The sequence below is a fragment of the Rhea americana genome, unplaced genomic scaffold (assembly GCF_003343005.1).
Source record: "Rhea americana isolate MKP2758 unplaced genomic scaffold, rheAme1 scaffold_46, whole genome shotgun sequence".
Taxonomy (NCBI): Eukaryota; Metazoa; Chordata; class Aves; order Rheiformes; family Rheidae; genus Rhea; species Rhea americana.
The window spans coordinates 2,486,085-2,514,067 of record NW_028186601.1 but is presented as its reverse complement, the minus strand read 5'-3'; the positions used below and the strand labels follow the sequence as shown (position 1 = coordinate 2,514,067).

Genomic DNA, 27,983 nt, shown 5'->3' with positions numbered 1-27,983 from the left:
GAGAGGTTTGGTGGGGGGTCTTGGTGCTCGTTGATGCATCTTGTAAGTGAGGATGTGGAAACCGAGAAGCAGGTAGTATTGACCAGTTGCATGTTAGAGGGCCAAAGTAGAAAAAACAGGCTTCTAGTGGTCAGATTAAAAGATGTACTAGTCCTTTTGAGTTTATTGTATTCCTCCATCTCAAGAAAATACCTGTAATGTATTATCATCAAGGAATAATGGGAGCAGCTACACTAGTCTATTAGTTTGGATCAGGAGTCTATTTTTCAGCAAGTATTATCATCGTCATCATCCCCATTTACTAGGCTTTAGTGCATGTCACAGAGCAATTTAAGAGCATATAAACTGAATTTATTTTGGATGAATCTAAACCAGAATACATACTTCAGATCCCTGCCTAATGCAGTGCAATTGTCACCGGAGACATTCAGTCCCCAGGATTGGATCAAAGCTGGTCTGAAGTAAAACCCTGTGAAATATGTGTAGGATAGATGCCAGGTCCCTAGTACCAGCTGTTTCAGTTTACAAATCTGTTCCAGTTGGGTTAGACTACTAGCACAGATGTAGTCAATCTAGAGGATTGTAGAGAGCCTCCAGAAGAAGAATTGTCATCGTGCAGCAGGTGAAGGTGACAGCATACAAAATTGAAGGATTGCTGAGCTTGCAGAAAAAGCCTTGACAGAAGAGCTTTTCAACCTTTCAGATGCCACTGATTTGACTACAGTTGACAAAATTATCATCAGCGAATAGAGGATTACAATATTTATTGGCACTTTTGTAGGTAATTAAAAAAGAAAAACTTTATAAGAAAAATAATATCCACAATTGCTGCTTTTCAGTGTGTCAACAATGAMGTAAGCATGGGTCTGAGCAGCTAGGATTGTTTTGGTGTATTCATTACTTAAGATCAACCAGTTCTTCATCTCTGATACTTTAAATACTATGAGAAACATTATTAACTGTAGTATTGTCATTTTGGAGTCTGTTYGCAAGGAAGTATCTGTTTACATTACAAAATCTAAATATCTTTATAGGTTTTATGAAATCCTAACCAGATAGTTGGTCAGGGAAAGGTAAAGCTTAGCCAAGTCTTATTGCCACAAGTACCTTCAATTTAAGCATAAAAAGAACCTATGGCAATTTCCGCACTCTCTGGCAGTAGCAAACAGAGGAGATGACTGAAGTTTGGAAGGAACTAAAAGTCCAAACGCAAATAGTACAATGATCTTGACATTTTTCAAATTAATCTGTACTGAATTTATAAATAATCTGGAAGAATACCATGGTCTCATCTACAGACCATGTGTCAAGTACAATATACTATCAACAAAAGAAATGGCATTGGCTTTTCTAGTACGAAGATCCTGAAATTTTGACAGATATTTTTATGTGGACATATTTACCACATTCACTTTCTGTGCAAAAATATGTAATTACTAATATTATAATTTCYTATAACCCAAGAGTCTTATTTGTTTTCCATCATTCAAAAGCTTTTAGTGCCAGCTTTATTCACAGGGTCACAGTATTGTTGAGGTTGGAAGGGACCTCTGGAAATCATCTGGTCCAACTCCCTGCTCTAAGCAGGTTGCTCGGGACCATATCCAGCCAGATTTTGAATATTTGCGAGGATGGAGGCTTCACAAACTCCCTGTCCAACCTGTTTCAATGTTTAATCACTGCTAGGGTAAAAAAGCAGTGAAAAAGAAAAGTTCTTTTTTTTTCCCCAATTTTGCTGTATTTCCATTTCCTTGTGTCCTCCTCTGTATCCATTTCTGTTCCTTTTTCCTCCCAGGAGTATTTATAAATAGTTAAAATATATGTTAGTTATCTTAATATAGTAATAGTGGACTTTACTTACTGGAATTTTTAAGACAACAAAAGGTAGGTAAGTTAATCGTTGATGGAAGGACAAAGGTTTTGATTTATGACATTTACTGCCTTAAATACCAAGCTGGTATGAAACACTGACTGGGTAACAACATGGGCTGTTTTCCTGTGCCTGCACTTCTAACTTGTCTTCTTCTCCAGGTGGTCTGGAGTCAGGTAAGAAAACAAAGAATGTATGTTCTTCCTATGTTGAAGTGCAATGTAGCTTAAAATGAATTTGAGAGAAAAGAATAAGTATGTAGCTATTGCAAAAAAAGAATTCTGTCTAATGGCCRTGTGGAAAACAAATGAAGAGAGATTTCTGTTTTCTTGGGGTCTTAGTGCTGCTATCTTTAATAGATTCAGCTGTACATCAGGAGGTCTCATCTAAGCAAAATTTCTGTTACCAAGATAGGAAATATATTTGATATTGAAATTAGCATCATTTTAGCCACTGGACATACTTTTTCGTGACTCTGTTCTCTGTTCCTCCAATCCAGCTGACCTATTTTTTGACAAAAAGTAACAGTGATCATTTTGAGAATTTGTATTTCCCATCTTTTGTGGAGAAATGTAGTATTTTGATGATGTGGTAATTCATTGTAGTTGCTAGGAATTTGGGTGATATTACACAATATATTAACTTGGAGAACAAACTCAGTAGATTGTTGAAAGTTCATTTTTGCTGTTCGTAGCTTCAGGATAATTTACAGAGTAAGATATTACTTATTGTGGTATTACTTTAAGTGGAATAGCCTTATCTATTTTAATTTATACAATTTAATAGTCTGACCCTATGAATCCAATTCCAATAACCTGATGTGGCAGTCGCATCCTCTTCCTCTCCACCAAAGGACACTCATCTGTCTCTGCAGTCAAGAGTTCAATCCTGTATCTCCTACTTTCCCATAGTTCTTCTCTATCCTCACCTCCCCAGCGTTTCCCTCCTGTACCTGCTGCCCATCACAACTCCCTGTTCCTGTCTTCCCAGCCTCTTGGAAACTCAGGTCTCAGCCTTGTTTAGATTCCTCTACAAGGCTTTTGTAAAGCATRTGATAGATTACACAGGTTGCTGCCAACATCTGCAAGCTATTGCACATCAGCTGACTCCTAAGAACCTGCCTGTGTGTGAGAAAGTGGCTTCTGATCACCAGGACCAACCATTTGATTTCCATAGCCCTTATTGCCGTTTCTTTTATGTTTCTGGATGTTAATACCAAAAGTTGTAGAGTCCAGAGAAAATACTGATGAGTTAGGGTATCTTATCCAAGCTGATTGACTGTACTTCATCTGAAGTCCCTAGTGAAAGAGGGAAATTTTGAGTGATTTATCGTATCCTCGAATAAATGCTAAGCCTAGGTGAGGTGGATCATCTTCTGGAGATACTAGCAATTGYGGATGTACCATATGTATTTTAGGGAAAAGATGAATTACTTGTATGCAGCTAGCTGCTTCTTTCYCCACTGGTTACTAACTGAGTCTAAATAACCAGCTGAAACTACAATACCTAATTTTTTGTATGACAAATGTAGTGAGATGTTTCTCACMCAGTTCAAGATGCCTGTGAACTGATAGCAAGTTAAATGTGTTCACAAGCCATGGTTTTACCAACTTTTAATGAAACTTAATTCATATTAATTATGTTGTTTCTCCACAGTTAGGGACCAACATCATAGATGTTCAGAAAAAATATTTTATGTAGATTTAGAAGTAGTATTGGATTAAATTAATTTAGATTCCCCTTGGTACACCTCAGTTAATATAACCTTCCTGTACATGTGACTGTGAACTGTGAATCTGTTATTTACAAAACTTTTAGAGACTGGAAAYGAATTACGCAGGTTTCAGTTGCCAGGCTGGTATTGAGACTACAGTTATTTTTAATCAGATCCAGGTGTTGCCACTCATGCAAGTAATATTTATACACACAGACATCCCTTCTGAAACTGAATATTTTACTGCTAAGATTCACATGACAAAAGATCTAGCCTTGTTCAGAAAAGACTAGAAAGGAAGGATCAGTTCTTCCAATATAAACATTCAGTGGCAGTTTCCAGATGCTGGAGATCAGCTTGGATTTCAGTTGRTCGCTGGAATTTGGTATTCTTTGGTATCGGACTTGCATTTTGTTTTATGCACCRTAAGTGCAGCTGGACTTGCATTGATTTCAGCTTCTGTTTTCTGAGCTTTTGCTACAGCTGGAGTAGCTTTTCCATGAGATAGCCTATTTTTACCTTTAGCATGGTTTTGTTTTCTGATTAGTAGATTTAGGAACATTSTAGTTGATAGTAATTATTGAAACTGCAAATACATTTTACTCTTCATTAATGGTTGTAAGTGCATTGAAATGGTTATTAATGGTTATAAGTGCATTTCAGGATATGATGCCTCTCCTCCATCAGTGAACTTTATCAAAGATGACAACAATATGTTTTTAGTTTTTGAAGATTGTRAGCTTTACCTGTGCTCTTGTTCTTCCGCATTAGTTAGAGCTGTGTGTGAGACTGTGAGTTTGAAGAATTCTTGTGTTTAAAAGCAAATTAAGTGTTCAAAATGTCTTATGCATTTTGCACATGTATTTTCAGCTTCTTTTACAAGCTGCACTTTGATTTCAAATCCTGAAAATACATGGATTAAATAAACGAAGTGTTAGGATGTAAGTACAATAAAACTTCAGAATGTATGAGAAGCCTTTTGACATTACAGATGTGTGSCTGATTTGTCTGGAAAAATATAGTTCTATTAAGCAGTACTCTTATACAATAAGTCTTTAATTTTAAAGTCCCCATTCTTATTTCTTAYGCACCAATGTAAACCTCGGTAACACCAGTTAACTCAGTGAAATGTGAGATCAAAATCAGTACTTTCGCATTTGTCATGTCCCATTTGCATACTTTTAGAAATATTTTTTCAATGGACTCAATGGTTTTTCTAAAATAACACTGGGTTTTTAAGAGTTGGGTATCTTGAAATCTATCAAAATCTGAAGCAACCCAGAACTATGAAGTACTGACTCTCTAATAACACGATTGTTTTAGGAGAGATTGGGTCAAGAGATRGATTCTACTCAATGCTCTTCTGTAACTGAAATTGAAAGGCCAAAATCCTTCCTATACGCTGGAACAGTAACTTCATGGTAGATTTCATTAAGAGAATTAAAAGGCCAAAGAAGAACGTGATTAAAAACTGTGTTTTTGTGTAGTATAAAGATATGAAGCATTTGATTATACCAACTCATACCAATCAGGCATTAACTATGTTAAAACTATAGATTATAGCCTCCACTTGGTTGGGCAAAGAGTATTTCCCCCTCTCTTAGGCAATTAGAACAAATGACCAAAATCTGAGGAAAAAATGTAATGCAACGATTTTAATTTTAGTTCAAGTGAATCAGAATGAATCTAAAGGTCAAATGAAATTTTGACCTTTAGAATTTGCAATATTTTTACTGTCTTTTGCTGACTTTTTTACAACACAGGCATGTCAGATTGAAAACACAATCTTTCATTAAAAAAGACAAAATAAGACATTCTGACAGTTTCAGACTTTTCTTTCTGAACCTATTCCAGATGAAGAAATTTAATTGAAAATTTTTTTATGCAAATGGATTGTTTTGATAAGAATCCATATTTTTAACAACAATAAAATTTCAGACAYATCTCATCACTTTTAGTCTCTTATGTTTCACCTCAAAATTACTTCCATAATTATGTGCCAAAATTCAAGTCTAGAAGAACATATGCATTTTAATCTTTATTGAAGTTTTTGGCCACACTGCTTTCTTATCCATTATACAGATTGTAGAATTGACCAAAATTAATATTGTTGTGGACTGCATGGACTCTATTTTTGAAGTTTTTGAATATGCTGATCTTCTAATGTTCATTGCTTCTAACGGCCATTGCATATGGTTCACATGGTTAAAAAAAAGGTCTCGGAAATATTGCATATAAAACTGCATGTAGGAGAAACAAGAAATTATTTATACAGAAAAAGAAAAAACAATCCAGGAGAGAAAAAACCCTATAGTAAAGATAAAATGAAAAGTTCCATCCTACTTTGCAGAATTGCTGCTATATCTTACTATTTGGTATATCTACACTCTGTATTGTTAGAGCTTAAAATTTGAGGACTTYTTCTTTTAAAATCTTCAGTTTGTAAGCTTCTTTTCAAATTCAGRAAAATAAGACTTCTGATGAGAAACAGGAAAAAAAAAGGTGGTTTACAATTTTACTCACTACATGAGATATAGTTGCTTAGTGTTATGTAAAGTATCCAGCCTAATAAAGAAATCAGATCATATTCTATGTGCACGTTAAGTCAAGGGAAACTGCTATGTGCATTTCATTAAGGTATTGCTCCAATCTAGACCTGGTTTTTGCACCTTGCAGAAGCAGTCTTTACGTCGGTGCCGTTCAGGTGGATGGAGCCCAGATAAAGCACCGACTAGGGTCCGAGGAGACCTGGGCTCTGCATCGCGTCCTTCCAAGCCTCCCTGCGCAGCGCTGCACTAGGCTCTCCGTCCTCAGGTTCAGCACAGAAATGCTTAACTTTCATAGAGTGCCCAGCAACCAGCAGGAGAAAAGTTCTGTATGGCAGCTGACTAGTAGCAATATTTGATTTCATGGAAATAGTAGGCTCTTTTTCCCCGTTAGTGAAAGAGTGCTCAGCAGTTTCTGAGACAGGAGAGAAAAACAACTGCAAAAGCTTTGCAGAAGCAGTAGCAGGTGATTTGCTTTTTAGCAGTGCATACCGAACCGAGGCAACCTGAAGCGGGAGGACACAAAATGGACATGTAAGCAAATAAAGATTTCCAGTGAATTGAGAAAGCAGCGGGCCCAGTCACTGCAGTACAACGCAGCGCACTAAACGCTGTTAGCTGAGCATAAAATGCATCTCTAGTACCATTAAGAGAGTCATGTTAGCCACATTTCATCATGTATATTCTAATAATATCTTTTTCTTTCTTCCCCCCGCGCCAGCCCGCTCCGGAGAMGACTGGTGAGTTCAGTTTGGAGTTTTATTTGCGCGCGCGGGAGGCAGGCAGCACGAACAGCTGCTCAGAAACGTCGGACAGACACAGATTTATAATTACTACTATTGTTATTGCATTAATTTTCACACTTCATAAAGATAACAGCAAGGCTCATGTCCTGCCTCACTTGTCTTTTTCAGAAATAGACTTGGATGGAGGAATTGATCAAGACATTTTTGACATCAATGAAGGTTCTCTTTTTTCTAAATTCAGTTTTTCTTTTAAGAGTTGCTTGATTTTCAGTACAGTAGCCACAGATCAATACAATAACTGAATGTTAATCTCCTCTTCCCTTTAGCTTTAGGACTGAACCTTTTTGAGGGAGATATCAAGCTTGATAGGGTGAGTGCGAATACGAAATATAAAACCAAAACTGTGTCAATGGCTTATGCAATATTAGGTCTTACTGGCACGAAAACGATTAATGCAGCCTGCTTRTATTAACAATAAATATGGTTTAGGTAACAATAAACTGAAAACGGCTGGGGATGGATTTCTACAAAATGCTGTAGACAATGAAGGAGTTGGGTACATTTGCAGAAACATTATCCAGAGTAAGATCAGCTCAGCCATTAGTTCATTATTATTAGCTTCTTGTTTCCTTTGCTGTGGCTTTTATGTTTGTACTTGCAAGAGGTTCAGCAACACTGATCACATCTAGACAGGTTTCTACAGAAGTTTCTTAATATATCTGAACAATATTTATTATCAGCCAATTAAATTTACAGAAGAGTGCTGCAAAAACTTCTTTGTTATGTAAGTACATTCATGAMAGCCAAAGGAAAATTAAATCTGTAAATTATGCCACATTTTAAAGCACCTGTCCAGTAACCCTATCCACTCAATAAAATAAAATAAAATATTTATATAACAAATGGTATCTCGACGATTTCTAGTGGCAATCCAAAAAAGTTTCATCTTGTTCCCCTGAAAGTCAATAGTGGTTCAGGCTCCCTTTTGGTGRACTGCTTCTGCTTGGACTTATCAATGGCAAGGAAAGCACTTGTTAAGGACACAGGAACAGACCTTTGCTTGTACAAAAAGTTGCAAAGTTATTCATGTCTGTGCGCTTCTTAACACTTTAGATTTTAATGCTTCCTGCAGAAACTGAAACTCTCCTCACCCACCCATCAAAATTTAGGTAATTTACATGGAGAAAGTGCAGCAGAAATCGGAAGCTCTGGTAGTAGGGAGCAAAGGCATTTGAAACCTTAGATCTCTGGGTGATCTGCTGGAGTTTTCACACTCTTTGGTTTGTTTTACGTGTTATATGGATTCGTAAGAGACACAAGGCATGCTTTGCAGGTTAGAGCTGATAAGATATTTTACTCCCTGATCCCAAATCACTTTCTACTAAGGCCTGCATACTTATTTTCTTTTTTGGATACAGGAACGAAACTCCATCATTGGCGACGAGTATCGGTGGCCCCACACTATTCCCTATGTCCTCGAAGACAGCCTGGGTATGGTATTTGCCCTTGACAACGCCTGTACGTCATTTTGATCGAAGTGTTAAACACAGATTTGGCCATCCTGTTTCAGGATTTTAATCCTTTCCTCTCCCCACTGCTATGCTCTACGTCTACAGCAGGGCGTTTTGCRCAGAGGATTAGCTCTGGGTATGCAAAAGCAGGGTGCATCATCTTGGCATCGGCGCTGACGTCTCGCCCTTCACAGATGCCTCTTACCCTGCTGTTACTGGATTCGGATGGGACTAAGAGCTAAACCTTTGCAGGGGTTGAAAATAAGCTAATATCTCAGAGGATGCAGCCAAAGAATTAGCAGTTCAAGGCTGGAAGAGTTCCCCTAAGAGATCTGTGACCTGCAAGTTGCACTAGGTGAAATCTGGTATCTTCATTCAGTGTTTATTTAGTGGTCGCTCAGACAAATCTCAATAAAGTAAATGAGAGCATTTGCAGAAGACAGACTCATGCACTACCCTGTATTATGTGCTCAGAAAAGTCATATTTTATACATAAGTACCAAAACATTGAAACAAAACAAGAGAATTATAGAATATCACAGCAGMCTGATTTATGATTTTTAGGTACCTATCCAAGTCTTAACCTAGCAAAAAACCTATTTATTTTAATTAAAGATTGCTGGGGCAAGACCTACCCTTAGGACTTGCTCCACAGTGGTAATAACACAAACTTATCGGCTCAGTATTGACATGAACACTGTTTGCTTTGCAGAAATGAATGCTAAGGGGCTCATCCTCAAGGCATTTGAGCAGTATCGACTGAAAACCTGTATTGACTTCAAACCTTGGGAAGGAGAAAAGAATTATATATCTGTGTTCAAAGGAAGTGGGTAAGAGGAGTAATGTAAAATAGTTCTATTCTTGTTTGGCTACAGGCTATTTTTATGGCTATTATTTGTTCTTAAACCCATGGGGTCTGGTTATAATTTTACATTTTGATGTGTCCATTTTTCCATTTCTTTTTTTAAACTGGGAATTGTAGTAGATTTCAAATCAGGTATTATCTTAGTAGTAATTAACTACTATTTGCTGATATTTGTTTTTGAATACAAGATGCAATAAAGTCCTTAAAGAGTTAATTTTCTCAGCATAGTAAAAATATCTGAAACCAATTACTTTTCTCCCTGACCTTTGGCTATATGGAATGTCACTTTCACGTGGTCATTCTAAATATACCTTTTTTTTTCGGAAAATAATTTCTGATAGCAAGAATGTGGTAGTTTTATCTGAGGACACTGAACTTGTTTAACTATAACAAATAGAATTGCATTTAAACAATGTCACATCAGCATTGAGATATAATAATATTTCTAAATGCTGCAAAGCACTGAGACATTTTACGGGGGTTCAGTTTGTTTACCTCTTTTGATGRCTTGTTATGTTATTGCACCTGAAGTTTTACAAAACAACATCTAAGTAATGAAGTCAAAATTGCACTAGCTGCTTCCCTCTCTAGGACATTTTCTGTCAAAACAGTGCATCAAGAACAAATATAATYTCCACTCTAAGCTGAACTATTTCTTTCATGTTAGAAAAGGAGATCGTGGAAATCTTGATGGCCTGGTAAGGACATTTACTTTCAGAAAATCATTTCCTCCTACAAGCAGGGCTGCTTCCATCTGTAAATGGAAGATGATCTTCAGATAATAGAAATGTTTCCCTTCCTCTTTAGCCTTGCCCTGAGGTATTTGTGGCAGATAATTGCTTCAGAACTTCTTCAGTCTCTAGCTCTTCGCGTGTTCTGCTCTTCGAGATGTGCGCGCGGCATTGCAGCGCAGCCCTGAAGCTGTGAATGTGGAGACTAACAGAGCACTGCGTCTCCTGGGCTAATGACTCCTCTGGCTCTCTGGGCTGAAGGGAAAGCGCGTCCGGGGCTAGCTTCTGGAGTCCATAGTCGCAGGGAAGTATCCACTGAATTTACTAGAAATGGTACCCGAGAAACAACCACAACCTGCAGCCTGCGCTAACTGAGAGGCCTCTGCACGATGTTTCGTTTTGTGCCTCTCTCGGAAGAGAGGGGTCACGGTGGTGGAGAGCGCAGGTCGCTCCAGCCGGGCAGCGCCTTGCCTTCACTGCCCAGCACGCTGCTTGCGCCGAGATGTTTCTATAGCCTAGCTGACAGATCAGTAGGACTGTTAATGGTCAGCGGCATTTTTTTAGAAGATGGGCTACTCTCCACAGTCTCCCCAAAGTGGCTGACTTTGGAGAGTGGGTTCTTTGGGGACTGGACGAAGGAATTGTCAGAGCTGACACCATGCTACTGGCCTTTCGCTCCCCTCCGTTCCTGCGTTCTGCTATAACGTGACAAAGTGAACTGAGGTAAACCAGCCAGGTTCCACTCTGACCTGCCCGTTTTTTTTTGTTGTTGTTGTTGTTGTTGTTGTTGTTGTTGTTGTTTCAACCGAGTCTCCCACAACAGCAGTCTAAAAAAATCCCAGTCCACACGGTACAGTGCATGCAAAAGCACAAAGTTCCTGGAGACACCAGCCAGATTCATAAAGTCTTATCACACCAACAAAAAGTCAATAAATCCTCTTTGTCAGCATCTATGAAACATACACTGGCAGGGGGGTAAACTCCATGTCAAAGACTTGCAGTTGGTCATAAAGTCCTTGTCCRGGTCTTTCTTTTGAATACATAAGAAGTCAGCCACAAAAGAAACCAGCTGCTGTTTTGTTGTGTTGACYGCCCAGTGCAAAAGTAGGGGTGCAGGCCCTGATACACATATACGGTGTCATCAGCTCTTTTCCTGTCCACATTGTTTATCTAACGTATGCCAAGCCTTGGCTATGGCCTGTATAGTGTTTACAGATATATGAGTGTCTGATGCCAGACAAGTAGAGGTTGTGTGAGGTTCTCTAGCACCGTACGGACTGTCAGTCTTCCGCGCTTGTTAGTGGTGAGAGAAYGGGTCTTTCCTCGATAACCCGAGGGTCAGAAATTCTGTTCACCCACCATTGCGCTCAGCCTTTCGCTTCAGCCTTCTCTTCAGCTCTGCGCGTTTGCAGCAGAGGTTAAACCGCAGATCTATTTAAAGACCTTTTCTGGACTCCAGCCTGTGGGCTAAGCAATATATATGAGGGATGATTCAGGTTACAGAAACGGCAAGATGTGGCGGGTGCCTGCAAAGCACGTGGACCTGTTTGGGAAATTGCAATGAGTGTGCCGTTTCTCCCTCCTCCTCGCGTGAAGAGCAGGAAAACTAGACCTCTGGCTAACCAGCTGCAAGCTAGCAGATCGAAATGTTTGTGCTCTGACACTGTGGGGAGTTATTTACTTGCRGGATATTAGCATAAGAAAAAGTACCTGAAATAACAGATGGCTCTGTATGTTAATATATGCTCACAGAGTGTCTTCCAAAAGGAAGGYTAGTGAGGTTTACCAGAGCAGGTACTATTCCCTGCTTCTGTAAGGTCTGATAGAGCAACTTCCAATGTGGAAAACATTGAATCTGAGGAGATACGGTCTTAACATGCTTGGAAAAACTGGAACCCTTTTCCTGTCTTTTGCTCCCTCCTAAAGACATTGCTAATGTGTAATTCCAGGTGTCCAGTGCTTTGCAGCGTCATCTTCTYCCTTACACAGTTTATTCTCAGTGCTGAGCCGCACAGAACATGCCTTTACTTCTTCTGCAGTTGAAGAAAGATGGTGTCGTAAGCATTTGGTAGATGGAGGGCAAGGGGAAGCTGCATCCCCTCACCATCTGGATGCTAATTTTGTCAAGTGGCCTGGATGTCCCTGTGGATGTCCTGTGCTCTACGTGACTATTGTGAAACCAGATGAAAGGACTTTGGTATGAAGTGGACCCAGAACTCTAACAGACTCTTTCCAYGGTTGCACAACCAGAAGGAGCTGAATAATTGATGCAAGTCCTTGCTCAAGAAAAGCAGTAAAATCATGGATGCCAAATGTGTTCCCTTTCAGACCACATGTTGTGATTTTAATGAGTAATCAATAGTTAAGGCCCATGCGGCTTTGTGGCAAGAGAAATACTGTTGCACTAATAAGTTACAGGGCTCTGAAGTGCCTGGTGTGCTATTTTTTAAACTTCTGGGGTGATCGGATTGGAAATCCTATGGGATATTTTGTGCCTGATTAATTTTATAGACTTCATTGGGTAGGTGTTGATTTATTTACTGCATAAAATATCAATTTAAATGTAACTCTCYGTGCCTGCTAGGTTGTGGATGTGGGGTGCCATTTTATTGGTTTGTGCAGATAGCTCACTGAATGTCATTACTCTTTAATAAAAACTTCCAGCATAGCTGTGGTTTTCCATTTCCTTACAAGTGAGTGGTCAACAAGTGCTCTAGCACAACTCATGAATATTTAGAAAGAAAATAACTTATGGAAAGCACCGTCAGATCTGCCAACCATCCACAAAGTAAATACAGGCACTCAAAAGAGTAATTTGTCTTTTTCAAACAGTCACTAAACAGAAGTCCAAAAAAATATAGAGAGGCACAATGTCAGAGATGCGAATTTACGCTAATGCTTTTTTTATCTTAGAGATAGATAGCATCAAAGTGGTCCACTGTGGCCCAGTCGAAGAGTAGGAATTAGTTAATTTACAGTCATTTGATTACCTTAATTCATGTGCCCATAGTCTTTGATGTTTAACAGGATATCAATGAAAATCCTCATCATTTTTTTCTGTCACAAATAGGTCAACATTTTTGTACTAAAGAAAACCCATTAAAAGCGAGAGCTGTGCAACTGCTTATTCATCAAAACAGCATTAAACACGAGAGGAAAAGATTCAGTAAGGAACAGATCAATGAAAAAGTGCCCTCTGTAGCAAAACATAACTTTAACACTCAGAAAYGTACCTCTAGAATACACTGGTTCTGGAGTCCACATGGAGGTGGTACGTGTTTCACAGATCTGCCTTTCATTATATTTCAATATTAGTTGCTGGTCCTCAGTAGGAAACCGCCAACAGGGGCTGCAGCAGCTTTCAATCGGAGCCAACTGTGACCGAATCGGGACGATTCAGCACGAGTTCCTGCAYGCTCTGGGATTCTGGCACGAGCAGTCACGGTCCGATCGGGACGACTATGTGTCGATAGCGTGGGACAGAATTCAGTCTGGTGAGTCCGGCTTTGCCTTCGTGCTCTTACACGTGGTGTAGCTACRCAGCCAGTTTCAGCCAAACTCCAACAGTTAGAATATTCTCTCACCTTGACTGATTTTTCACAACAAAGCGTATCAATAAATTAAATATCTAGAGATATCTATTTGGGACAGAAAGCCCTATGTTTTTGCGGCTATTGTTATTACTTGTATTATGGCCATTCCCAGAGGCCTACGTGGAGATCTGAGCCCCACTGTGCTAAATGTTGTACACTGAATGAAATGTTGTACAACAGAGGAGAATAATTTCATTTCTTTAAACGGATCCTCTAAAAGCAGTTTTACAGTGGGAGCTTTTTACAAAACAAAAGTAATAAACAAACAAAAATCCTACCCTGAAAAAGCCAGTGCACCCAAAACCTGTGGAAAATCTCCAAAGAAAGAGTTGATCTTTCTCTTTCTCCYATGCCTCCAAGCACAACGCAGAGAGGGGAGCTGCCCTACCACACAAGCAATTACTTGGGCAATGCAGCTTTTTAATTTAAATATTAGGTTATTTCTCACAAGTATCACAGTCTGCACAGAGTTTCTGAGTGTTTTTGCAAACTGTGATCCTCTGTGTCTGTCAGGCAGTGTGAAAACCAAGCTAGAGAGGCATTACTCACACAGAATCACAGACTCGGTAAGGTAGGAAGGCACCTCTGGAGATCAGCTACTCCAACCCCCCTGCTCAAGCAGAGTCACCTAGAGCACGTTAGACAGGATTGCATCCAGGTGGGTTTTGAATATCTCTGTGAAGGAGACTCYACAGCCTCTCTGGTTTGCAACTGCCGTTGCAAACTGCATTAACCAGAGTACCGAAACAGTAGGTCCACTCCTGAGTATCCATACCTATGTTAATAACATATGTTAGTAAGTTGAAAGCAGAGAAGAGTAACACAAATGATAAGAAGTCTAGGCAAGTTTCATCTATTTTGTTTGAAAAAGCTGATCAAAGCTTATGAGTAGCTTTGTGGGGGAAATATTTCRGATAGCAAAAAAGCTTTCTTTCATCCACTAGAAGTCATGTCAGGTTACAGTGACTGAAAGAAGAAGCTAAATAAATCTAAATTAAAAATAGAATAGTTTTTTGGAGTAATTACAAGCAAATATTTACAAAAATATGCTTAAGGGTCTGATGGATTCTCTGTTATTTAAACCCTGTATGTAAAGAAGTGGTCATCTTGGGCAATAAAGAATTCTCCTTTTTAGGCAAAGAACATAATTTCAATAAATATGATGATAAAACATCAGATTCCCTAAAYGTTCCCTACGACTATACTTCTGTGATGCACTACAGCAAAACTGCATTCATGAATGGGACTGAACCAACCATCGTGACGAACATACCAGACTTCATGGATGTAATTGGACAGCGAATGGATTTCAGTGATTATGATCTCCAAAAACTGAATCATCTGTACAACTGCTGTGAGTTTYTCCATTTCCTTTAAATTCTTTGCTTCTGATATTTGAAAGAAATGAGGGTGGTRCATACATCATGCCAGACTCGCCCAGGCACAAGTAAAAGAGATGTTAACATATTTGAAGAATGGAATTGCGTTAAAAACACCAGAAATAATGGTACAGCTAGAAATAACCTAGACCTCCTGCAGAAATGCTGCTGCACGGCAGAGTTTTCCATGCAATTTTATTTGACCTGCAGTTACAATCAGCAGCTGATTTTTGTTCATCCTTTGGGTGGCTGTTTAAAATGCATCCTTCTGCACAAGCTTCCTCTCCCCTCACCTATTATTCTCCACTGGTTGCTTCAGACACTGTACAGGAATTAATATTTTTGTGTGGCTGCTATATCTACTCAATTTTCGTGCAGTCTTTGAGACAGAGAGTGTGTTCATTCAAACAGATTATGGTCATTTCTCYGAAGAAAACATGAGCATTTTAAAATCTGGTTTTAGTTTCAAACACAGTTTCTTACAACAGTGGTCAAAAGAATTATTTTGCTCATGTGAGTTTTATTTTAGAAAATTGAATGAAAATAAGAGACCTAGAAATACAGACAATTCTGTTACCAAATGGTTTGTGGATGGATTGTACTTTGTAGTTGTCACTGTAACAAATGTGCTCTGGCAATCAGATGAAACTTTTATTTCATTACCTCAGCATACCAAGCAGCAAGTAATGTTTTACAATTATGTTTTAAACCTCATTCTACAGATATATTTATTAAAAATCCTACTGGTTATTAAAACAATGCATTTTTTTGTGTGTATGATTCTGACAAGAATATTTTTGTCATGYAAGTCTAAGCTGAAGACACATTTATATGCAGTCCTAGCTTGCAGCACTTGACATACTAAGTTAAGTTAGGCCTTATAAAACCATCTAACACTAAGGATGTCTGTAACAGTGTATGGGATCCTTCTTCCTCTCCATTATTCTTATATGCTTTTCATCATTCTCATGYATTCTATTAATACTTTATTACATTTTACCTTTATTCTTAAACCTTGGTCATATTCCTCCTGGTGTTAAAATTGGTCCCCTCCAAGCCATATTGAAATTAGTGACAAAACTCCCACCACCTTCAGTGTAATCTGGATTTCATCAGCTCCCCAGTGTGTTCCTTGGCTTAATATGATGTGTACAATATTCCCAGAGCCATAAATGATCTCCAGATCACCCACAATTTGCCCAAGTGCCAAGAAAGACTTCAAAGGTTTCACCCCTGACTCACCCAGTGGCTAAACTGACCCTTTCAGTTTAAAGGAAAGACTGAGAACACCAAACATGATTTGGATGGCAGATGTCCTCCCAAAGGAATGAAAATGTCTCCTGAAGATTACTTTTATTGCTGAACAAAATTTAAGGAAAAGGTTAAGCTGAATTCCTGCTAAAAACTTGTATGGTTAGGAATTGACATTAAACATTGGAAAGACGGTTTTTAAATTGAAAATAAAAACCCACAGCATATGAATTTCTAAGTAAAACTTCAGATCTGTACTGGTATCTTCTTCAGGATTGTCTTTCAGTCCTAGTGATAAAGGTAATTTCAGCATATTTTCCCCTTCTAACATATTGCTTAGCAGAACTGACTATGAAATACTCCTCAGCCGTTGGAAGTCAGGACACATTATTCACCCCCCATGTATTATCTTACAAAACAGTCACTTAAAAAAAAAAAAAAAAAAAGTCCAGCCTTTCACTAAATGTCTAGAAATTATCTGGCTTTTGGTGCAGATGGAGTTCAAAAATCCCTTCAGTGCTATCTTTTGCCATTTCATTAATTAAGCTAAGAAATACACTGTATATTATAGGACCTTGCTTTTCTCTTGCTTTTGTCATTCAGTTCATCATTTGACATTAGACATCATAGACACTTTTTAATTGAAGTAGAAATTAAAGTGTATTTTGATTTCAAAGAGTTCTGTCCTCTAGTAATCCTATTTTTACTTACCGTCTTGCTTGTGCAAGACTGACTGATGCTCTAGCTGTTCCCTCCCCCTCCATTATAACTGTGAAAGCCAAGCTGAGCACATACTTGGTTTTTGCAGAATGATAAATAGTATATCTTGAATGATATCAATTATACAACACTTATCACCTTACAACTTCTAAAGCGCTATTAGTTTTCTCTGAGGACAGTACAAAATACCTCAATAGTACAACTGACTTGGCAGCAGTTCATACTTAAGCACTTCCCCGTACAGTAGTGCAAGTGGTACGTGTGGCGTGCTATTGAGGTTGGTTTTTATGATGACAGTCAACGCCCTTTCTTACGGTGCAATGAAACCTTTAAACCTGCCACAATATTTTAGACATAGTTTGAAAAGCAATTGCATGAAGCATGTTAGTAATGTAGCTGTTTTCAAGTCATGTTTGGTGTCGCACAGAGCTCAAACATGGGAGACAAAACCTAGGAATAGAGAYAAACCTGGACTGTGGCTTCTCTTATTCATCTAGAGTCAGCTTTAGACAGAGAAAACATTTTAGACAGGCTTTCCCTTTTCAATATTCTTGCCATTCACTACTGAACTGTATGTTTCCTTCAATTAATTTCTTCTTGGTTATATTGAAGACAGATCATCAGAATTTGTATGAGCTGAGATGGCCACTGGTCTCAAATCTACTTTTGTCAAATGTTTTTTTTTTCTTTTCCAATAAACTTTTGAAAATCAAGGCTTGCATATTGCAGTGAAAACAGGCRCTGCTCTACTGTATTTCAAAACAAACACTGCAGCTGTGGAATGAGGGAGACTCAAAATCTGTGGCCAGGTGTGGACTAACTTGAAGAAAGCAGAGGAGCAAATGGGAAGTCTTCAGACCCTTTGGCTGTGTGATAGCTGGTGGATTGGGGCTGTCATTGGTGTTCCTTTTATAAATTAAAGATGTGATAATAATTAGCTAGCACCCTTCTGTACTTGCTAAGTGCCCCAGTGTGGCCCTGACAACATCCTATCAGCTTCAGAGTTAGGGGCCAAATGTGATGAATTCTTGGGCATTATACCTGCGTATATTGATGGTACTGGAAACCACTGATCATTTGGTATGTTTGTGTTTCTTAGTCTCTCTCTACTCTTGGCCCTGGATGTTTAAATTAAAAAGTATGTCATACAACAGGGAGTCATAACTTTTTTTTTCTTTYCATGTTATAGCCTCCTCCCTAAGCTTCATGGACACGTGCAGCTTTGAACTTGAGAATATATGTGGTATGATTCAAAGTTCAGATGATAACAGTGACTGGCAGCGCTTGTCTCAGGTTCCTGCTGGGCCAAATACTGATCATACCAATATGGGAGAATGTGAAGGTATGAGAAAAGACTGTTCTTATCTCTTTGGGAAGTGTTTTCTGCAAAGGTTTGTGAGTTGACTTTGATCTCGGCCTTGTTCTTAGTTTATTTGTTGACAAGTTAATTTGTCAACATTTGCAGTTGCAGTTAATTTTTTAACTAAGAAACATAAAACATACTTAAGGCTATCATGTGACATGTTCTATTTTCTGCTTATTTAAGAAGATTGAATGTTCTTATCTCTTTTGTTCTGTTTTCTGGACTTAGTGTAACACCATCACAAGAACATACAATGTTCTAACCTGTGGTATAGCTGCACCAGAAAGATTATTGCTATAATAAGACATTTATTTTTGAGTAATTGCTTAGTAAGTCTTTGGAAAGAATTGCAATTTAGGGTTTATGTATGTCATCAGGGCTCAGGTGAACAATTAATTGGGAATAAAGCCAATTATTTCCGAACTCATCAAAGAAAACTTCATGAATGCAAGAGCCTAAGACAATCCTCCAGAGAGATTGTTAACTATAGATTACTGATACTGGGTAAACAGTTAAACAGGGGAATCTATGTTTTTGAGTACAAATTGCTAGAGACAATAAAAGAGGAAAAAAAAATCCGAGGAGAAAAATTTGGCCTCTGAAGAATGCAAGTGGGTAACAGTCCTCAACCTGGAAGACTGGATTTGTACAAGTTCTAGCTTCCTGGGAGCCCAACCTGACTATGTCCTCTGGTGTCAATTCAATATAGCACTAAGTAATACAGGTGTGCAAGGAAAATTTTATTCTCTCTCTCCCCCATCACTTATTTCTCATTGACTTTTGACAGCTTCTGGCTACTTCATGCATTTCAATACCAGCACTGTAAGAGAGGGAAGCACAGCTGTCCTGGAGAGCCGAATTCTGTATCCCAAGAGAGGCTTCCAGTGCCTGCAGTTCTACCTCTACCACAGTGGGCATGAAAGCGACCAGCTCTACGTCTGGGTCCGGGAGTACACCTCGGCCCATCCCAATGGTACCCTGAGACTCATTGAAGAAATAAGAGGTATAGATTAAAATTGCATTCTGATTTAATCTGGACTCAACACCCTTTCCAAAATATTGGGGAAAAAATATTATAGCAAAGTGACTCATCTCCTGGTTTTATTCTTTGACTTATTCTCCAACTGCGCAATTGATTCTCCTCTGGTGAAATTGTGCTTGATGGATCCTCAGTCAGTGATTTTCCAATAATATAATCAATTGCCACAAATTACAAACTCTTCCATTATTGAGATAGTTCTTTTGCTAAAATATCTGGAGTTCCATGAGCAGTCGTTTTAACTGTTTGAGAATTGCTGGTATCAATAGCAACAGAAGTAGCTGGTCATTGAGTAAATTATAATGAATAAGGCACTAATAATRAAGAAATGAAAAGTGTAAGTGCCCTGGGATACCTAAGATACCAAATTGAAAAAGATAAATAAAACTTGGCTTACTTTTTTGGCAATATTTGAAATGACTTAACTGAAATACATGGCAACAGGTCAAGATTTCAGTTAGGTCCTGAGGAATATTATGTTCCCGTGTGATTTAGAAACCTATGCTTTACAGAATGAGTAGTGAAGGTYAGTCAGTAGAAAAGAGCTCTTTAAKCTAGAATTGCCCATAATGCCTTATCATTAAACTGCATTCTCAAATCCTTACCTATTACTTGGTCTTCATTACAGCTACAACTAAATCTGCTGGCTACATAAGGATCTGAGCAAGTTCTTTCACAAAATAGATATCAGGTCCTACCTCTGCCTCTCTTTGTCCCTTGAGACCCAGCTACTACTAATGCCTCCTTTCTTGTCCTTTCCTTTTCCTCTTTACTTTTTTTTTCCATTTTCCCCCTTTCCTCTTCTTTCTCCCTTTCCCCTTCTTTCCTCCATTCCCCTTCTTTTCCCTTCTTTTTCCTTTTTTTCCTTTTTTCTCTTTTTTCCCCTTTTCATTTCCTTTTCTTCACGTTGATGCTTTCTTTATCCTTGTGTGCCATTAGGAATCCTTAATATAAGTGTCAGGGCTCCTAAGGATGGAGCTACATTTCAGATTACTCTGAGCCCTCCAAATAGAAAATAGTGGCACACTTCAGTTCTTGGTTTTAAGTATATATTTTTTCTCCCTAATTACAACAACAATAATGAAGAAAAGGTAAGAAATTAAGACTCATATCTGGGATCCATCCTATGGTGTTTAGAATTGCTAGGAACATTAAGTATGAATTCTATATTTGGGTTCGGCATTGTTTATTCCAGAAATGTGTGGACTTGTATGGTCTTCCTGTATGGTCTTCCATGCAGGTGAACATAAACTAAACAGCAAAAGACATTGTTTTGCTGTACATGTTATTTAAGAAAGATGTCATACTTTAATTTATATTACAAGACCCTTGTCCAGAGGTTTTTGTTTTCGTACAACCTGCTTTTGGAGTCAAGTGGAATTTCTGACTGCAGGCACTTAGGGATACAGCATCAGATTTGCACTAAGGTTATRTTTTACAAAGTAGATTTTGTAAATGACTTGCTTCCATTGAACTTAGTACCATTAATCATTTGACATGTGAGTAGTGCTTCTGCAGAGGCAAACCTCCAGCAAGCCACTTAAATAGCTAAGAACAAAATGAGCAAATCTTGTATTTCTAGTCTCCCAGAAGCCTCTGTGGCTTTTCTTGTTGAGATTTTTTGTTATTCAGTTATTTGAATATATCTTGCTCTGAATTTTGTCTTTTTAATTATGCAGATGACAGCCATCTTTTCTTTGTGTGTTTAATTATCATAACATTAGGACTAATTTAATGCCATGTTCTTTAAAAAATATAAAATGCAAAACAGTCTTAAAAATCAGTAATACTATTTTTACTCAAATTAAAGAGCTAGTAGGCATAAGTACTAAACCTGCAGAAAAATAGAAGTGAAAAATACAATCATACATTGAAAAWTTTTCAAGAAACATCACTTCTTTTAAATGCCTCAAAGTAACATCTAAGAGGGAAATATTCCAGAACCTCAGTGCTAGTGGAACTGGGAAATTCTTTCACAGCATTGGAATAGGCTGTGGAGATCTGGACAGTATTTGACTGCACTGTTGACTTGGAAATCCCAACCCTTGTCTTTCAGGTTCACCTGCAGACTACTGGCAGCTCCATCATGTTTCTTTGAATGTCACCAGTAAATTCCGATTCTTGTTTCAAGGCGTGAGGGGAACTGGCTGGTCAAACGGAGGCCTCTCTATTGATGATATCAATTTGTCAGAGACGCAGTGTCCTCACCACGTCTGGCATATCAGGAATTTCACGCATCTCCTCGACACAAGTTCTGAAGGGACGGCAGGAAGAATATACAGTCCACCTTTTTACTCTAGCGAAGGATATGCTTTCCAGGTCGGTTTGTATGTAAATGGTACGGTTGATAGCCCATTTAATTTGGCARTCTACCTGCACTTGATTTCTGGAGCAAACGATGATCGGTTGCAATGGCCCTGCGCATGGCTGCAAGGTACCATGATTCTGCTGGACCAGCATCCTGATATTCGTCAACGGATGTCAAACCAAAGAAGTGTAACCACAGATCCACTAAAATTATTAGGTTAGTTAAAAACAAATGCCATATCTGCTACATATAAAACACAGCAAAAAGATAAGTAGTCAGATTTTCTGTTTGTGTAAATTAGTGCAGTTTTTTAAGCTTCCAGAGGGTTGCATTTGCTCACAGCAAAAATACAATTTTCCTGTGGACAAGAAAAAAAATGAACAAATAGGTAGGTTAAGCTGGGGTTTTAGAGGTGATCTRCATAGCAGATAGGTGGATCATCCACTCCTAAAACTTCTTTCATGTGCTCTATAAAGATGCATTTAAATGTGCTGTAACGAGAATGAAAGTTTTCCAGAAGGCTTGAAAAGAAAAATACTGAGTTAACAATATACACAGTTGATACCAGATAAAAGCATGCCATTAAACAAATTCCCTCCCTCCTGGTAAAGGGAACACTAGTGTCAATACTAATCAGATGGACAAAGTACTGATTCACATTACATAATCTGTACTTGTTCAAGGTGTGATAAGATAAGCAGCAATTGTCCACAATAACATGGAAAGGAGGCAGTTTAGGTAAAGCTGTAACTCTGAGAACAGGGTAGGAGTCTCTGTATTATTAAAATTAAACCCCATATTCAGCACTGGATAAAGACTGCATTTAGGCTGAAAACACTCGGTGCATTGATATGAGGGTTTTGCCAAAAGAAACAGACTCTACTACTGAATTAGTTTYCTGGGCTTTCAGACAGTAACATTAATAGAGGAAGGAAGGCATCAAAATTTTAAGTCAAAATATTATTAAAAAAAGCCCAGCAACAGCAATAAAATAAACCCTCTAAGATTTACATTCATTTTTCTCTGACACACAGTGTCTAAGTAAAAGCCAAGTGTGGGTTATCTAGCCTGAGTAAATGGCCTCCCTTGTGAGTGAGAGGTTACATCCCCGCAGAGGGCTGGCGTTTTCCCTGGGCTCTCTGCCGATGTGGCCGCAGCGCTCAGCCCTTTGCCTTCCTTCCCTCGTACCCTGGACTTTGTGTTGTGTTTGCTCTCTGCTCCTTCCCCCTTGTTTATTCAAACGCTGCTGGTAGCCCAACATTCCCAAGAGAAACCTTCTAACCGGGACAGACACGGGAGCAGACAGTCATGGACAACCAGGCTCAGCTTTGAGATTCAGTCCTGGGTTTGATGGAGGGGGCATCAGCAACCCATGATCTTTCAGGTTGTTCAAGCACCTCTGGTTTACATCCAAAGGATGCTCTTTTTTGATGCTTTTTTTTTCTGAAAAGTACTGAAATAATGCATTTTACAGATGATTCGTGTGCTACTCATCTTCTTGCCAACTACACTTCAAGGAAATAAAAATACAACAGTTTTTCAGCTAGCGCTCTGATAACCTTGTCTCCAGCAGACTCTTTTCTCAATACCTTAGATCAAATCCAGCCGTAGTAGTAGTTCATTGGCTTGTGCACCTCATCATCGTGGAATCCCAGATAAAAAATCTACAAATACTATAGGCAGGTTCAGCATTACTCCTAATTCCTGAATTTCACATAACTTATCTACTTTTCCATATTCATGATATCTGTGAGCAAATAAGTAGAGGCAGGCAAAGTTGGTTGTTGAAAGAAGTCTTAATTCTATTCTGTAGCAAAGATTATCTGAGTGCCCCTACACTCAAATGCAGTTCATTTTTTCCAGATTCTACATCAAATTATTTTTGGGATAGACCAGACAAAGTGGGATCAAAGGCTTATTTTCCCAATGGAACTGCATTCATGAGAGGTCCAGGAAGTGGAACAAGTGCGTTCTTAACTCATCAGAGACTTAGAAGCCGCAACTTTATTAAAGAAGATGGTGTTTATATTCTTTTAACAACGGAAGGTATGAAAACATTGATGGCAGCTGATGCTGTTTGTAACACAATAAATACACAATGTGACCTACTTSTAAGTCACTAGTGCTGTAGATATAAATACACATGATATATATATGAACAGTTTTGGGGAGTCAGTGGGACTACTCATGTTGCTAAAATCAAATCACATTTTCCTAAATTTATATGTTCCCTAAATATGTGTATATCTACTATGTAATCCATTAATCTCATGTGTAAGTTAAAATCTAATTGCATAATATAGTGCTACTCCTGTATGAAATATTTTTAATAGCGAATTCTAAATGAAATTGTATGTTTCTGAAAAAATGTAAAAGTCCACTTTAAATATACAGCATGCTCCTGAAACTTAAAAAGGCTAGTTATTTATTCATTATACCAGATCAAGACAATTTAGAATAACTTACAGGTTCTTTTTCTTTCTCTTTATTTTTAGAGCTTATATTAGGATAAGAGGAAAAATAGCACAGAGTGAAAATTTTGTCTCTTTTTGTTTTCCTCATGCAGATATATCACATCTACTGTCAGCTCAGCCAAGTGTTTCACCTACCTTTTTTACAAATACTTCCAATGTCAACACCATCAAACCTACCTCCACCACCACCACCAAGCCCACCACCACTGCCAAGCCCACCACCACCACCAAGCCCACCACTAGACCTACTACCACCACAAGAGCCACCACAACAACCTCTGTCATCCTAACTAAACCCCCAGAAATAGATATTGTGGATTCCTGTCCAGACAACCTTTGTGAAAATGATGGTATCTGCATTATTGTAGATAAAGCACCTGTGTGCAGGTAAYTGTCTTTATTCATTCTCAAATACAGTTTGATAATGAGTAATAAAAGCTTTTAGTAGAATAAATCTTTGTTCTTAATAAAAGGAAAGATAAACTGTAACTAACTAAGGCAAACATTTCCAACTGCTACTGCAAAAGACTAAGCTTACGACCMGCCTGGGCTCCACAGAAGTTCCTCCGCTCGACATTTGACTGTTTTGAAGTACTCTGCTTGACTTACCTATAAATTATATCTAAAACATTATTTTCAGTAATGTATTAGTCCMATATTATAAAATGGACTATACATCTTAGAAATCCCTACAGCCAAATTTAAAGRATGTGAGTTAAAACATAAATGTAGCTGAAAGAAATTGGCATTTATGTCACTGGAAAATACTTTTTAATATTTCTTAACCAGGAAGTCAACAGAGACATTAGTTCAAAACTTGATTCATAAATATCACGCAGTGCAAATCATGAGCATGAATTGCCAAAGTGCTGCAGCTTGCCTTTGAAACTAGTGATGAAGACTGAGAACTAAAAAAGATTGTTTGGTCTGCAAGAAAATGAATAACAGCTTTCATTTAATTCTCACTTATATAAGCCACCTGGTGATTAGTGTTATTCCAGCTCACAGGTGAAGCCCGAAGCCGAAGATGGTAGCACTGTCCAGTGAAGCTCTGCCGAGGCAGGTAGACTGCGGGAGTGCTGTGAGGCAAAAGTCTAAAGGCCGAGAACARCAAGAGTCCGTGTGACTCATTAAGTGTTATATCTCCCCATTTAGAAACCTTTAAAAACAATTCTGTAAGGAGGCTTGCGCASCACATCAGGAAAACAGTCGTAAAAATGTCAAGAAGCTGTTCCAAGAAGGAGAAAAAAGTATCATGCAGAACATTACGCTTGATTTCAGAGTTATGAAAATAAAATGTCATTTTCTAACTCCTCTGAACTATCTGAAGTTCTGTAGCGTATGTGACCTACTTTTCTTCATCAATTTCCACTCTGATTTCGTATTGGGAAAACTAAGGGAGATATGATACCTAACTCCAGCTTAAGCTTGATCACATGAAGTCCCCCAACGGCCAGTAACRTTGCAGTGCTCTGCAAATAGATTCATTTTCAGGGTGGAGAATTTAGTTTTGAATAAATGGTGTGGGTAGGAACTATAGAAAAACAATAACATAAGGCACAACCAGGGTAAAGAAAATAGAGACAGGTGAGAACTCAACTGCATTGCCCATATATTTTTTTTTCAGTTAGATCACTGGGACCATCACACRCTCACTGTATAATCCTTTTCAGGATTAAACAACCTAAAATCCTTGATTCCTCCACCTTAGCCAGCATCACTGTCAGCTCCAAAGCAGGTGCTGGTGYTGGAATTCCCCCACCTAAGTTTTGGTTCAGCTGCCACCTGGTCAGGGATGCTCTGAGAGTCTGGGCTGCAGTCTCCATCCCATTTACCTCACAAGGTTTAACTGCTGCATAAGAGGAGCTGAGAATTAAAGGAAAAGAAAAAGAGGAACTAGAAGCATGAAGTTTGCTAGAGAATGGTAAATGTGACTGGACTGGATAACAACAGCGGTGTAAAGCTTCTGGACCAGTTCCACCAGGATTTTATTCAACTCCTYGCTATAAAGGCTCTTTTAAATTGACTGAGTGAAGGAGATGATAGAAGGATACTGTATAAAAGCAGAGCGTGACAAAAGGCAGAATTGCACCAAGAGTGCAAATTCACCAAGAAGGTGAACTGGTGGTAGTACAAGCAAATACTGCAATGATAGGGGTCTTAGTGACAGTATCAGTTTCATGGAGTAAGAAAGGAGTTTTCTGTCAACGGAAGTGCTATAAACTTGGCGGAAAAGGAAGCATGTAAGGCTTCTCTACTGGTAGCTGAAGCTGACCGTTCTGTGGCAGTGGCTCTATAGACCAGCTGCAGCTAAGCCTTAAACAAGCAAAAGGATCAGGCTGACATCTGGGTTTTCCCGCAAAGGGTCCCTATGAAGAGACAACCTGTAGAGGAGGGGAAAGATGAAGGGAAAGTAGCAAATCCAGATGCTTCTCTGTAAGGAGAGGAAGCCACTTAAGACAACTTTAAAATAGAAGTCTCTTTTAAGATAGTTTCATGATGRCTTAGGATATGGAAATAGTTCACTGGGACTTTTTAAGTAGCCCTCTGCATTCCTTTAACCTTTAGTTGATACCRCATGTTTGTTCTTTTGTCTTGTAGATGTCCAGCAGGTGATGATTGGTGGTACATGGGAGAAAAGTGTGAAAGGAAAGGCTCAACTCAAGAAAATATTGTAATAGCTGTTTCTTCAACCATAACTGTATTTGTTGTTATGCTTATTGTCACTATCACAAGTATAGTGTGCCTTAAAAAGAAATACAGCCAAGGAAAGGAAAACAAGGAGAGCTTTACTCTAGAAGAAGTAAGTAATTTGCCTCTWTCATCAAAGATATAGAAATTTTCTAAAAAAGTCTTTTTGCAAAATAAAAGAAACAAACAACCTCCTCCCAAACAACATCACYGATTTCTTGCATTAGAAACAGTCAAATAGAGTAAAAAGTAAATTGGAGGAATTGGATATTTGTTTTTAAGTCTGAAGACTCTAACTTAGGAATTAAAAAAAAACTCTATTAAATACAAATAACAAAAAGTCAGTTCATTCCAATGTGCCACCATTACTCTAACTGCCCTGATGTCATCCCACATTAGGAGGGAGAGTGTGGGCATATGTGAAAACTTTCAGTTTTTAACTGAATCTATCTTTTGCTTAGAGGATTTACATTTCACCTATTACTGCATTTTGTACTGATGCTCACACCTTAAAACACCTGGGCCATAGTATAATGGTAAAAAAAACAACCAACCAAACAAAGCAAACCAAACCAAACCTTGAAACCCTAAACAAAAAGCCTACCTGAAAAACAGTTTCTCTGTTCAGTGGCCAYTCTTTTTGCAAGGAAGAAAGTAGCCGTAAAAGCCAAGGACCAGGGAGAGGTAAAAGAAGGCAACAGGCTAAAACTATTCTGATGTCTGGATCAGCAATTAGTGAGTGTAAGAGAGATTTTTGGCAGTTTTTGATAAGAAGTTTCATAAAGTCTCAGGCTCTTATTTTAAATCCTCTGATTTCCAAGTCATTCTTGCAAGAGCAAGAATGACATAACTTAGAGGGACTCACAAGGCACAAGAGAAATTTTGTAGGKGAATTGAAAAGAAATTGCCTTCCATTCCCCTCTCTCTGCCATTTATTTTGTCCCAATATTCTGTGCATGATGTTCTGTTGAGATGCAGTATGTCTGTGCATTGCCACACACCTAGCACTGTTATTTTATCTCTTTCCAATAAATTTTGTTGGTTTCTTTCCAAGYAATGCTCTCACATTATACACATCTTTCCCTTCCACAGAATTGTCTCTCAAGATGTGATTTCTTTTTTCCCTTCCCCATTTAGAGTAAAACATCCTTCTGAAAATACTGAAAGCAAGCACCAAAGACT

General features: G+C 38.4%; 1 protein-coding gene across 2 annotated transcripts; it reads left to right on the top strand.

Moving 5' to 3' along the window:
• The first annotated feature begins 1,983 nt into the window (after window positions 1–1,983).
• MEP1B (meprin A subunit beta) lies at window positions 1,984–27,983 on the top strand. Of its 2 annotated transcripts, none has more exons than XM_085316237.1 (15): window positions 1,984–2,046; window positions 6,852–6,870; window positions 7,045–7,095; window positions 7,203–7,246; window positions 8,295–8,367; window positions 9,100–9,217; window positions 13,299–13,477; window positions 14,712–14,930; window positions 18,116–18,268; window positions 19,077–19,292; window positions 21,385–21,852; window positions 23,500–23,682; window positions 24,203–24,497; window positions 26,712–26,913; window positions 27,939–27,983. In XM_085316237.1, exons 1-15 carry the CDS (start codon window positions 1,984–1,986, stop codon window positions 27,954–27,956), a joined length of 2,301 nt encoding a protein of 766 aa, XP_085172363.1. In that variant the 3' UTR covers window positions 27,957–27,983. The 2 variants fall into 2 exon arrangements, with proteins under 2 accessions (XP_085172363.1, XP_085172362.1); XM_085316236.1 differs by having other exon boundaries at window positions 7,203–7,252.